Source organism: Penicillium waksmanii, assembly GCF_028829765.1.
Source record: "Penicillium waksmanii strain IBT 27052 chromosome Unknown utg000007l:1.0-4314555.0:1.0-4317578.0, whole genome shotgun sequence".
In the NCBI taxonomy this organism is placed as follows: domain Eukaryota; kingdom Fungi; phylum Ascomycota; class Eurotiomycetes; order Eurotiales; family Aspergillaceae; genus Penicillium; species Penicillium waksmanii.
In genome coordinates, this window is record NW_026643253.1 from 1,949,460 (window position 1) to 1,963,554 (window position 14,095).

General features: G+C 47.2%; 3 protein-coding genes across 3 annotated transcripts; all 3 read left to right on the forward strand.

The window, feature by feature from the left end:
* Nucleotides 1-505: 505 nt before the first annotated feature.
* N7481_007550 (Zn(II)2Cys6 transcription factor) lies at nt 506-2,649 on the forward strand (the record flags this gene model as incomplete). The annotated part of the gene is made up of 3 exons (XM_057266769.1): nt 506-626; nt 694-894; nt 956-2,649. The coding sequence occupies 3 exons, from the start codon at nt 506-508 to the stop codon at nt 2,647-2,649; spliced, it is 2,016 nt and encodes a 671-aa protein (XP_057120970.1).
* A 3,088-nt stretch (nt 2,650-5,737) lies between these two features.
* On the forward strand, nt 5,738-6,298 carry N7481_007551 (uncharacterized protein; the record flags this gene model as incomplete). The annotated part of the gene is made up of 1 exon (XM_057266770.1): nt 5,738-6,298. One exon carries the CDS (start codon nt 5,738-5,740, stop codon nt 6,296-6,298), a length of 561 nt encoding a protein of 186 aa, XP_057120971.1.
* A 6,128-nt stretch (nt 6,299-12,426) lies between these two features.
* N7481_007552 (uncharacterized protein) lies at nt 12,427-13,627 on the forward strand (the record flags this gene model as incomplete). Its single annotated transcript, XM_057266771.1, has 2 exons — nt 12,427-12,741; nt 12,803-13,627. The coding sequence occupies 2 exons, from the start codon at nt 12,427-12,429 to the stop codon at nt 13,625-13,627; spliced, it is 1,140 nt and encodes a 379-aa protein (XP_057120972.1).
* Nucleotides 13,628-14,095: the final 468 nt, after the last annotated feature.

A 14,095-nucleotide genomic window follows, 5' to 3' on the forward strand; every position in this document is an offset into this window, starting at 1 on the left:
AAGCGTGTGAACTGGAGATGATCAAATCCACAGACGCACGGTGAACCAACAACAAATTAATCCCTGTTCGAAATGATCCCAAATTTAGGTGTCATTTGTCCTGGCTGCAGATCCCCACCCATGTTCGCATGCCCTCTCGGCTTCGATGGTCCAGTGCTCGCCTAGCTTGTCAAAAAATAGAAGCATCTCCAGCTGCAGGCTAGATCGCAGATTAGTCTTAAAGTCATCATTCTCCGAACATTTCAAGATGAGACATTCCGCCTCAGTTCATCCCACTCACACCAACCCGATCCTACCCCGGACTACATTGACCAGTCTCTGAAAGGCCGGCACAGGAGACAGGGCTCGCCTGTACTTTTATTAATCTCGTTCCCCTCAAGCTAACACGAATCTCCGCTGGCGGTTTTCTGTGAATCTATCTCTCATCCTTCGATCTGGCGACCAAACTCTTTCCCTCAACCTTGCGCCTATTTGCGCCATCACTTTATTATAGCCAATCTATAAAATGCCTCATTCCAAACCAACTACCGCATCGGCGCCAAAGCCAATCAACCTCCAGAGGACTGTTGTCGCGACACACTCCAACTCCGAAAAGTCGACAAAGTTACACAAGCGTTCGCGCTCAGGTTCGTTCCCGACAGCCAGTTTTGTGTCTTGAGTTGCTGGTCAACGGTCTAACCCTATTTTATCTAGGTTGCTTCACATGTCGCTTACGAAGAAAGAAATGCGACGAGGGCCACCCCTCCTGCAAGGCCTGTACCAACCTGAGTTTGAAGTGCGAATATAAGAGACCAATGTGGTGGGCGAGCGCAGAGCAGCGCCGAATGCAAAAAGAGCGTGTTAAGGACATAATAAAAAAGACCAAATCGCTTGAACGACGCGATTCGAAGCAAGGTAGGACATCGATTCATTCTTCATACAATGCGCATATTTTTGATCAAAGTTTTACTCTTAGAGGGCAGTTCTGGATTTGCTTCGATCTCGCCACCATTAGTCGCAGAGTATGACTTTAATCGTGCGCCTTTAACCGACCCTTATGATCCACTGGCGTCTCACGTCCAAACTCCCGCATTCCCGCATTCCGCAACCGTCCCTCCCCAATATGGTCCCTATGAGGTGGATGTTCGAACTGAGCGACAGACATTTATTAACGATGTGCCCTTGAGACATGACTCCTCGGTTTCTACTTTCAATGCCATGCGGCCACCACAACTACACGCCACTTTACCCAATTTCCACGGAGATGACTGGATCCACGAGGAATGTTTCAACCAAATCGGGCCCGATGGTGAAATTGAATCCAACTTTCCCCAACCGCCTCAGTCGGCATCAGTATCCTACTTCCACACAATGACGATTCCTGTCGAAGATCACGACAGGCCACTCTTGGATCACTTTTTCGAGAACGTGCTGCGCATGATATTTCCGATCCTTGAAGTCAATCAACAAGGCCTAGCACGGGCAAAGGCGATTCTAAATTCACTTGAAACCAACAAAACGTACCTCCACTGCTGCCTGAGTGTTGCTGCCATTCACCTGAAGAGCACTGTTGGCCTAGCACCTGAACAGATCGATCACGATATAATGCGACACCGATATGAAGCTATCTCTTCCCTATCCCAAGCTCTGTCTCAGGATACCGACCATGAGCATATTTTGGATGCAGCGTTGGCCATGATCTTCTTTCAAAGTTCTGTCGGTGCGCCTGATGACTGTCTACCCGACATTCCTTGGAGTGATCATTTTTCTGCTGCAGCGAATCTGGTCACCAGATTGGATATGCAAGAATCAATTCATACTGGCACCACCATATATCCATCTATCAATCCTTTCACTAAGTCTCTGGCGACGTGGATTGATATACTGGGAGCGACCATGATTGGCACTACTCCGCAGTTTGCGCACAACTACCGAACGAAGCATCTAAGTGGGACTTCGTCGGGGCTGCGCGAACTAATGGGATGCGATGACCGAATTATGTATTTGATATCTGAGATATCATGCCTGGAATCATTGAAAAACGAAGGTAGACTCGATGATCTCATGATTTGCCACCATGTCTCTGCTCTTGGTGCTCAACTAGATCATACTGAGCCTGCTGATCCAACACTCGACCACCCTTACACCTGCACTGGAAGCATTCAGCCAGAACAGCTGACCATGAACATGAGCACTATTTTCCGACTCGCTGCTCGCCTCTACCTATTAAGTCTAGTACCTGGATTTGACCGCAACCAACCTAGCAGTGTGAATCTTGTTACTGCCATTGCCGAGGCCTTGCAATTTATCCCTGCGGGCCCTTACGGCTTCGATCGCTCTCTTGTATGGCCAATTCTAATGGCCGGCTCTTATTCAACACCGATGAGCGAGTTCCGTGGTATCCTGAGCGATAGGGTCATTGCGCTAGGTGAAATCGGCGATTTCGGCAGTTTTGGTCGGATGTACCGACTTCTGCAAGAAGTATGGAGACTTTCTGACGATAATTCTCTGTCCCCAACTAGTGGAACCGAAAGCCAGCGGTCTGGTCTTAAACAAGAGGATTCGTCTCCAGACAGGCCCACTATCACTATTGGACGGGCAATCAAGAAGCAAAGTGTGCACTGGCGTGATATCATGAAGCGAAACGATTGGAAGCACCTGCTTATTTAAAAGCAACATGGATGGATTTGATGAATACTCGGAGTTTTGAGTTTACTATTGATTCGGCGTTATGGAATACCTTTCGGGAATTTGCGGTTACAGGCCGTTGGAGTTGACGAGGCGAATAGCTATCTTTTCTGCATCACGCATTATACCATTGTCATACTGGATATGAATTTAAATATTAAATTATGGCTATCGAATAACCTTTTGAACTTGGCCAGGATCTCGTAGTTGTAAATTTCTCGATATGATACTCTCCAGTCACTACAAATTCCCAATATGAACAATCCCGAGTATAACTACCTACAGTGGTGCTACAAAAGTTTGAAACCCCTTGTTGACCGCCCTGATCTCTGCCTTCCCAAGGGGAACGAGTAGCTACTATTAGAAGACGGTCGATAATGGTGGGCAATAGGGGGTTTCAAAATTTTGCAACGCCGCTGTAGTTATAACATGCAAACTCTTTAAACCCAGTTGGAGTGGGCTGGGAGGCTTCTGATTTCTTTCAAGGGGCTGGTTCTGGGTTACTTAGAAAAATTAGAATTCACAAAAGCTATTCCCGCTTCAAATGAGAGCAAGAAGGGAGGACACACAACAATGCAGAGCCGATTCCGTTGATCTATTCAAGTCGCGATCATAGCATGAAATCGGTGACTCTTAGAGCTAATTAGGTTTCACTTAAGTCAGCCTCTTGGAGAAAGAAAAGGGTTGCCGAGTCTGATAAATAGAATACTAATGTGCTGACTTATTTGCTAATGTGCTGACTTATTTGCCAATGTTCTATTCGAATTATTGCTAATTGTTAGAGTTATCTAAACTCCCAACGAGGCGGAGGATGCTTCTGTAAGCTACCATCCGACGGACTCGAGTCCCTGGCTCTAAACATATTGCTAACAATTTAAATAGTCATTTAGCCATAGAGAAAGTACGTAGTCTATTGGGAAGATATCAATTCTTGATCAATCTCATGATTGGCTATCAAAATTATTATACCACTACCCCATAACTGGTGTTTAGCAGATTTGTAACAAGACTTCACATACTTCCATCGCCAGAAAGAGTTCGAAAGAAGACTTCAGCAGCATATTTGCATTAAAGAATCTTCTAGACGATCTAGTCACTGAAACTTGAAAAACAAGAAAGATCACATGTTAGAAGATCACTTCCTCAGTAATATCTTTGCTATGCAACGGACATCCACATGCCTTAGATAATAGTTTCAGTAATTATGGAGGTGTATTGTCCATCCAGTATCTGTTCCTTTAAAGCAGACTAGTCGGGTTGACAATTCAATCTTAGTTTCGAAGTGACCTACTTACACAATTTGCTTGCTCAGGACGTACTGAAGAAGCGCGTACAAGTTGGTCGTCTCCATAGCGACGATGCCAAATAATCACAGACTCTGAGCGCCTATTTGTGAATGGTAATATCTCAAAATAGAACCTGATGAGTATCTCGGGGGATCGTGTTTTGAAATGAATGGCGGCTACCGATGAGATACGAGCGATTGGCTCTTTTCCTCGAACTATATTTGGGATCATCGAAATCAAGCTGCAACTTGTTGGACCCCTAGAGATGAAACGCAGCGCTTAGGTATATCTCGTGGAGTATCTTGTTCGTGTCTGCAGAAACTTTTCTGTTAACGGTGTGAAGGGTGCGCACTTCAAAGCGAATCTGCTCCTTGAGATGCTCATGAAAATATTAATATAGCGCCAACATGCCTCTCATGAGCAGCAAAGTGAAGAAATAACACTGGAGGCATTGGATTTTGAACTAAATAGTGTAGTGGCATCAGCCCAGTAAATAGAAGGTAAGCATTGCTATCATGCTGTTTGAGGCTTGCCTTCCGCTGCTTGATCATTGGAGAGGATTTGCCGAAGAACAACGGCATTCTTAGAATTTGACTGTCCCCCCTAGATCAGAGGAGCTCACAATGGGCGACTGCATAGCCTTGGCAGTTTTATCAAGCATATTCAGCGACAATTCTTCGTTTTGTTCGTGAGGTGGCTAGGTGGCTTGAGCGAACCGCTGCAATTTAAGGAGGAACCGCGCGCTTTAGTCATGGCGAACCAGGACAGGTGAGTAAGCGGCGCTGCTCCTGGCCAGGGTCGACATGAAACAGCCTAGGGGTCTGACGAATGTCTCATGGACCAATGTAGGGAGTAGAAGTGCTTCAAATGGCGCCCGACAAGATCAATTAATCGCCGATCCCACTCCTATTCAAAGCCACGCGGCTGGAAGATGGGAGATGGGAGATTTATAACCATTGACACAACCCTCCCGACTCTTAGGCATCCATCATTCTCTTTAAGTTCTATTTCACTTCACGTCTCACGAATTTCAGCTGGACTGAGTCTCCCGGTCTTTTGTTTCTTTTCTCTCTCTTTCTCCACGTCTATCGTCAACACATCACAAAGTCTTGTGCCAATCAGCATCCACGCCCATCAAAGCGGGGTGAAAATCTTAGTTTCCCACCGTTAGTTCTTCTCTTCTATTTTCCCTCATCCCCATTAGGGATAACGCCTAGGCAATCCAGGTGGGGAGATCCTGACTCCACGACTCCCACCAGACTGGAAGCGCTAACCTGATTCAAGAGCAGCCCCGTTTTAAAAAAAAGATACAGTATCGTTACTGTCTGGCACCAACGATACCGTATAGTACCACTCGTTTTATACCATACGGCCCTTGTGACGCTTTGCTCCGGCGCTCTTATAGATTTGACTTGCCACGAAATTCTTCCAACTTATCTCCCTACTCACGCCGAGATCCTTCTGGTTTTTTTTAGTGCAGCTAAGACACAGCCCACTCCGCTAAACTGCCTGACTGCATTATAAGACGTCGATTTTCCAATTATATCTTTCACCCTGCCCATTTCTATCCGCCCGCGCCACCGCTTGTGCTGCGCTGCGCTTTGACGTACTTGTCAACCCCATTTCACTCTTTCATTTTCTCTCCTTCGCCTCCCACAACCCTCACCTGTCGCATATATCTTGCTACCTTTCCGGGGAAGCCAATCTGCCCATCATGCCGTCCACTAAACCTGTCCTTCATCCTCTCAAAACACCCAAAACCATGACATTCCCCTCCGAGCTTCATGACACCCCCCCTCACCGCGACATCCGAGCAGATCAAGAGTGAAGAAGACAGTGCAAGCTCATCGAGCTCTATTACACCACCGGATTCTTACAAAAAGTTTCTCGAGGCACTGACGCCCGTCTTCAGCCCCGTCAGTGCAGGTGTGGAATTCAAACGATTTAATTTCGAGAAACGAAGACCTTCTCCGATATCTGTCCCATCGAGCGCATCGAGCGATGGCCCCAAGACAACCAGTGCCATTCCACCACCTTCACCAGCAACAAGTCAACAATCACCCAGCCCACAGTCTGCAAGGTTGCCTTCTCTCCGCCGTCTGCGCATCCCGCCATCATGTGCTTACTCGCCGATGACAGACTCGCCCCGCAGTGCACGTACCATTCTTTCCCCTTACACTCCTTCCGATTGGAAAATTCGCTATATCGAAACGCCGAGGAGTGCGGGTAGCAAGTCCGTTAGCGTGCGCCAGGTTGTGACTAGAACTGTGACATACAAGCGTACACATTTGGAACCCCCGCCTAAGGGCAAGCGCCGCAAGACCAGCGAAAGTCGGGATGACTAGTGCATGGATCAAAAGCGTACACGAGCCCCCCCCAATGTTAGTGGGGGCGGAGCTTTTTGCATTCTGGAGCGTCTTGGTTGTTTTTTTTTTCTGTTCTATCTTTTACTACAATCGCTCTGGCTGTCGGGGATGTCATGCGACTGTCCAAATGCGGAGTGTTTACGACCTTGTTAGAACGGATTTGCATTTGTTTACCTGCGCCATTGGTTCCTGTTTTTTTTTTTTGTTTTCGGCTAATGCCTAATGCCTCTTTGCCCAACCGGGATTTCCTGCAATGCGAAGGATTGGTGGATTGGGAATGGAGTTTCTGACGTGTATTCATTTTTGTCCAATGTCTTATTTGCTTTACTGTTGGTGGCGGAGCAAAGGGAATGCAAGGCCATCTTTTCTGGTCGTTACGTGGGGGCTACAACGGTTAACTTTTTGGTCGCAACCAATTTATTACCAAACAACAATGAATTATTAACACTATTTGCGTTTGCGCCGCAAGATATAACTACTACTATCCTATGGGTCACAATCAATAGGATCAATCATTCTCATTATCCTCCTACATATTCCATTGAAGCATTTGAAAAGGTATGTGTAACTTAATCTTGTTCCATGGCTGAAAATATTGGCGCCATGATAAAATACAGCTACATACGTGGAACCTAAGAAGCATAGCCATGGGCCTCAGCGTAGCCATGTCAGAGAGCCGCGGTACCAACGGAATTTAGCTAGTGATGTTGGTTAGAAATCTGATCCTATTTGTAAAACATCAAGAGTCATAGCAACGGAAGGATTGCTAGGGCCAGTTTCGGTAATCCTATATGCGCCAGGGATCTCGAAAGCATGATCAAACCCAAGGCAATGGTTACCTCCGGAACTCCTCCGGCGAATTTCCACGTGTTAGCCGCATGAATTGTTGGTATTCGCGGCTTAGCTATGAGAAACCAACAGTACAAGGTACGGTGGAGCCTGGGGATCCTGGCCGCATCTAGATCAGACTAATGCAATGCACTTGTTATTCCCGAGAGGCTCAAGCAAAATATGGATCCGACCTTTGTAAATTGACCCTTACACTCCAGACTCAGACTCTTGGTTCAAGCTTCAGAGGTCTATATTAAAGGACGCCAGAATAGGCGCCCTTCGGCAATAAATCAAGTCTGATAGCTTGGTAGCGAGTGTTTGACTTCGCCATGGGCTGACAGAATAGCTACGCTAATGGCATTATATGCACACAATTGCCCTATCATTATTAGACATGTCCCATTGCACAGAGACCTGTGTGTGTCAAGGCGTTTCCTAGGCCGTGCTAATTACTATAATGGGCCTAGACTCGTAGAATCGACGCAGAATTTGGGGACCACGAAGCTCTTGGAACAATGCGAGCGCCAACAGGACGGAACGCTAGGGGAACAGCGACAAATCATAGAACCATTTGTACGCCACACTCCCTTGACATTTGCCCTGTAATAGAGAGCTGGTAGATTCCAGCCCCATTATTAAGCCCCGTACTTGAGCCGCCTGGTAGTGAGAAGGCTTTAGACTCGAAGGAGTCGCTTACAGCACATCAATCTAGCCATTTTCTCAGAGCCAACACAGACATAAGCGCTTGAAAAGAAATGGTCCCTCAGCCACCACCCTTTTCTTGATCTTGTAAACTGGGCTGGTGTTATGACCGACACGGCCTGAGTCCCAAGGCTGATACATACGCTATGTATTAAATACACAAGTGTATTTACACACGTATCGTACCCATTTCGTCTGACGAAAAGATCGGAGATTACGCAAGGCTAGCCAGCTTCGTACACCTACATATAATCCAAGTCACGGGGTGAACTGCTATTCTCCTTTGAGCGTCTTAATGAAAGCAGGGTGACTTATATAAAAGTGAAAAGCTGGTTACTATGAGTTGTAGTAAATGGGGTGAACAAGTCCCCGGTGGACGTATGTACAGGTCACGGATAATCAATCTTGAGAACTTCATGTTGAATACTAATGCAGAGGTGGGATTTCTAGTGGGCCTAGGCACCAAGTATGAGAATGGAGACAATGATTGAGATCCATCCTCACATGGCGACCGATGCATTCATTTCAAATGGACATACAGGGCATAAGGAAGAACATGGTGGGCCACAAATTACGAGGATAATTTCGGTACCATCAGACAAGACCCAGTACGCATGACGACAAATCTTACAGCAAGAAGGCTCGTCTGATTGTACAGCGTCCCAGAAAGAAGCTCAAAAATGATTCAGGTCGAATTCCACCCCGCATGCTCACAAGTGACACGATTGAGCCACCCGATTTGTCCCATCAAGAAATATTCAATGTGAGCTGGCATTTCGAATGCTTCCAACAACAGTTGGATGATCAGAATCAAACGAAATCCCCTCTATAGTTCCATCCAATCGCTACCGAGAACCTGGTGGTCCGTACTGTCGGACCGCTCATCAATCTCATTTAAGCGCCGGCGCTATTCGATATATGCTTAGCGTATGCCGGAAATGCAAAACTGTCACAAATTTTCCCACTATTGGTTGAGTGCAGCGGGGCTATCACGCGGGGGATCAGGCTGTCGGGCTCCCTGCTCGACCCACCTCGGTAGGGAAGTGAAAGGATTGGTCCTCGACTACATCCTCCTGCAGGTATAAGGAGGGGTGAGCTATTTTGGGCTATTTTTGGTCTGGGAGGAAGTACAGACCGTTTTTAGGCTTTGTGCTCTATGTGCTTCCCATCCCTCCAATTTGGCCAATAAACGGTCGGAAACATTTAGTCAATATCACATCACGGACGATGGGGGCCCGACGAGCGATAGACAGCGAATCAGTCCCTTGAACTCGATCGGTACGGTTCAATAGTTTTATCAAGCGGGAACCTTACGCCTAGTCGAGGACTCCATTTACGTTGCCGACAGCGTTTCATCACACTGCTGCCCACTTTGATCCTGCAATTTGTTCACAGCACGAAGCAGAGGCAGGGAACAGGCGGTAGTCAGGAGAGCTCAAACAGGGATCATGACCCCAGCTGTGAAGACTCCAAATTTAGTATCACCCGGTCGCATGCAAGGAACGTATGCCTCCACCCCTGCCGGTAGGTCAGTAGCTGGAAACGTCATTCCTCGACGCCCGTCCTTTGAACGTGCCCTTCCATGACATTCAAAGGGTCGATCAACCACTTTTTTGACGCGCCCAAACTATCTCTACCGTAAATGGTGTGACCCAAAATAGCCCGGCGTGATAGCTATCTCGATGCGCTCTTGAATCCGACCTATGATTGTCGCGCAAACCCCATGTCTTCTTCAGTGGAGATTTAGACGGGGCGTTATTTTTGGAAGTTTCCAATCTGAACCTCACCTGTTCAATCATTTTATTTGAGGGGCCATTAAGCCCATCAAGTTGGGGTATGGCGAGTTTGGTTCTCGGATACGAAGTCTAGAGTTGAGCTATTCACGATTCCCTTCACAATAACCATTTCTTTTTCAAAATGAATATTCAACCTTGGACAGAGCTTTAGAATCTATGTTCAATATCACTTTTTGCAAAAGTAAAATATGTGTGTTGCTCCTAAAAAAAGCATACCGCGGGGCCTCCGGTGTGGGGTATTCGTGGGCGGCAATTTAGTTGTTAATAATAGCACTTTTCGAAAAGCAAGAACGCCAACAGAGCGCTTCCCTCTATCTGCTAATATTGTGATCGACTTAGAGTCGTATGGATTCCAAAAATATCCCGTTAGTGTTCCTAGTAATTATGTATCAACGAATCACAGTTCCGACTGCAGCGAATTCAGGCTTGCGACCGCCACTTTGCATATGGACGAGCTGGAAACTAATGCATGCCTTTCGTGATTCCCCATGCTAAGGCACAGGGCTGATATGTTAACACTATGCTCAGTAGCTTCTGTGATTGGTCTAAAATTATGGATGATTTCTAGTTCCAGAATTTCTGCCACCAAATTTTGAACTCCTCTCAACTACTTACTGTTGATCCTGTCCACATCCCTCCCCTCCCCCTCTTCGAATGACTATTCTTAGAACCAAAACGTCAGCCTGTTGATAATTTTAGATATTCAGATCCACGAAATATGCAGGGCAGCTCTCCCGCCCCCTGTTAGCTGCATACTATTCGTGATGTCTTCCACTTCCCGCGGTCAACATTGACCATACCCATCGGCACTAGAATGGCACGCTGCAGCATCAGCTTTTTGGTTATGTTTCGTAACTCCAGTTCTAGGTTACTTTCATCCAATCCAATGTCACAGATCAATTGTTTTGGTGTTGAAATGCACATTTCATTTCAGAAACGGCCCTTCAGTACGATACAGTATGATACAACGTCCCACTCCAGCCCTATCTCGATGTTTTCATGACTTTAGCTTCGCTATTGATTCTAAATTAAGATGTGCTTTTGAATTCCGTCACATTGACTATTTCCATGCGCGCGGCATGTTGCTCTATCTAAAAAAGGTATACTGGGAGTGATAGATGCGACGTGGCATCATTTTGGCAGCTCCGTCTTTCTGCCAAAGAAGATCCATCTAATTTGTGTCTCATTCGAGCGAGTGCATGAAATAATATGGTGACTCAATTGGTGATCTGTTTATCTCGTTAGGTTTTATCTTGTCAATTAATTGTTAAGCTATCTACTAGTAGTCTGCCAGAGTTGACAATTGAGCCTTGGCCTCGGGGTCGTTGACTCTTGTCCTTTTTCAACCCAGGTCCTCACGCGCGGGGCTCACTTGGAAAGAATACTAGTATACAGGTCTTCTTTCAACATTAATTAGGTAGGAGAAGGGTAATGAACGAATCCTTGAATGCATAACCCGGACCTCAGGAGGATAGAGTCATTCAGATTGATAAATCATTGAGTCTACGGAATACCTTGACCACTTTTGTCCGGTTCACATCAACCTTTGTATGAGCTCTTCTTTAAACCAAACATAAACTTGAGTCTCATGTGGATTTCATACCCCCGAGGCACTTAAGATTGATTCCAATGTTTCAAAGACTACTTAGTATACCATTAGATAAATCTGATACAAGCCAGCCATCTCTGCTTGGGGTGTGATAAACGCCTTATTCCTCGCTCGATGTATTCAGAGCAGATTTATTGGACCTTGGAAGAGTGAGTAACTCTCTTCAAAGATCGATCGAGCAAACTTGTCTACATACCTTTCATAACAGTGCCCTGGTAGAGAGTATAATTGTATGAGTTCAAGCTCCGGAGAGCTCGTCTTGCAATTATGGACGCAGATTCGGAGAGCCTTTATGTCCCGATATACGTAAAGGCGATTCATAAAATGTATGATTCAAATACATCTACTGAGGCAGTAGAAACGCCACTCACCGACGAGTAGTATTAGTACTATGTAGGCATACTATAATACTACCTAGTAGAAGCATACTTTACACAACGCGGCCATTTTCAACGTCTACATTAGAGAGCTACGCACAAAGATATCAAACCCATGATTTGAGCTTTGAAGCGCGATCTTGCAGTTTGAGATAAATGAAAGGGGATTGGAAATGGTGATGAGATGCATGCCGGTCACGTTTCATCACATTGCATTTTGCCAAAAATAGATCTTCGAGAACACCCCATTCAGGCACTCTTTCAGGGAGTTCTGTCGGCTTGCGATTCCCATAAAGAAACCTGGACAATGAAAAATTATATGAGCTTTGATATTTCGAGGGAGAAGAGAGCCGAATGCTCTTTATCAAGTCTTCAAAGGAAGCACCAGCAGCTGAAGAAAGAAACACATGGCGGGCTGGTGCTATTAATAGAGGCGGGGGGCGAGCGAGCGGGCTTGACCTTGCGCATATCCACGAATTATATCGTCGAGATCGTTCGAAGGGCCTCTCGAAGCGGCTAGGATCAGTAGGGACTGCACATTGAAAGCGGCAAAGCATCGAGTATGTCCTCCGTAGGGGAATCCCGTGATTTGATTGACCCGCACTTCACCTTCATTTCCCCCTCCAACCGTTGCACCTCCTCAACCCGTGGACTCAGCCTGGCTCTGCCCCCATACACTTTCTACCGGCATCGAGCGGCGCGTCAGCCTATCTAGATCACCCCCGACGACCCGATTCTGTGTTCCGTGCGCCCCCTCCCCTCCCTCCAAATTTGTGCCCATCCTGCACCGAGATGGCTCAAGCACCGCCCACCTTCACTCCAGATAGTGAATTTGCTGACCTGGAGACACCTCGTGGTCTCAACGGGAGCACACTCTCCATAACCGCCCTTGCCCGGTTCGAATTCGAAGCCGGAAAGGGTAACGATGGCACTAAGATCCTCATGATCGAATGGGAGGACGACGACTTGACCCGCTCTGCAGCTGAAGGGTCGTGGCATGTCTCGTGGACCGGCAAGACTACAGTCTTACCCGCAGATGATCGACCTAGTGACAGCCTTCGTCGTTTCTACTTTCTGCTTCCACCAAACGTCACCATCCCTCCGAACGTCACACTCTTCTACGAACCCCGAGACTCTTCAGACAAGCCCGATGTTGCTCCCCCCACAGTCCCGCGATTCATTCCAATTGAATCCCCTCCCCGCCATCTTCCCTCCTGAGTTGGGAGTGTCCGGTCGTTCGGCGGGAAAGAAAGGAGTCCTACACACGATCTGGGCGAAGAAGCGCCTCCGCGTCCTCGAGCGAGAAATCCATGCCGAATGCCTAAACAATGTGGAGGGGGTTGCAGTGCATATGGCAATGCAAGAGCAAGAATGGATTGAGACGAACTTCGGAGTCACCGCACGAGGCGGCGACATCGTTAGCAGCCGCGAGTCGTCGACCTCTAACTCTGTTTTCCCGACAGGACCAGCCACGCCAGTCTCACCCATTAGTGGGCGCAAATTGACCGACAAGCTCAAGGGACTGAAGTTGCAGACCAGCGAGAAGGACTTGTCGGCGAATGACAGTAAGTTATCTACTGTCTCGCAGCCGCAGTCAGCGTCACTCACATCATCATCACCAGACTCGAGTCCAAACACAGCACATCTTCTCTCGCCGCAATCGCCAGACGTTGCGGTTTCGTCATTCAGTGCATTCAGAAATGCCGCGAAACGCGCACCGCACTCCATGCCAACTCCAGATACGAACCCTACCCCAACGCCGATGTCACAGCTGAACCCATCAGTACCGGAGTCCCTCAAGCCCGTCGCACTACACCCGCCTGAAGCTCTTCAAGAAGCGCAGAACAGCACCGACGCGCCTGGCTTCGCACCCATCAGCTCCATGAGTTCTATCGTGCGTACTTCCAGCGCCGACTCAGGCGAAGATCTCTTCGCGAAGGCCCTGAGCCCGCGCTCGCCAGATCTTCCCCGCAGCCCATTCTCATTCGCTTAAACACCATCGTTCATCCCATCTCATCTCATGCATTTATATGCCTTGTTTTGACATCCATTGTTGTCACCATTACCCTTCATTATGACCTGCACTGCCACTTATGATTCCCCTTCTGCGATGTGACGACATTATTCCCAACATCTACCTGCTATCTTCATATTGATCTGATCTGTTCAACCTTGGTTTCGATCCAATCTGATCCAATCTGGTCTGATCTTCCATTATTTACCATTACCATTTACCATTTATCATCCATCACCCGCATTGATCCTGCGACACGATACGATACGTTTGGGTACAGCATCCCAGACGCCCATCCATGACACTTGCGAGGCAATTTCCATTTTCAATTTCTGCATTTCATTCCACATCCATCGTACAGACAAATGCCATAGTGCGCCACCAGGGGACCTGTGTACATAGAACATGCGAACTCGACATCCATTCGAGAATTCACAATGCAAGAAC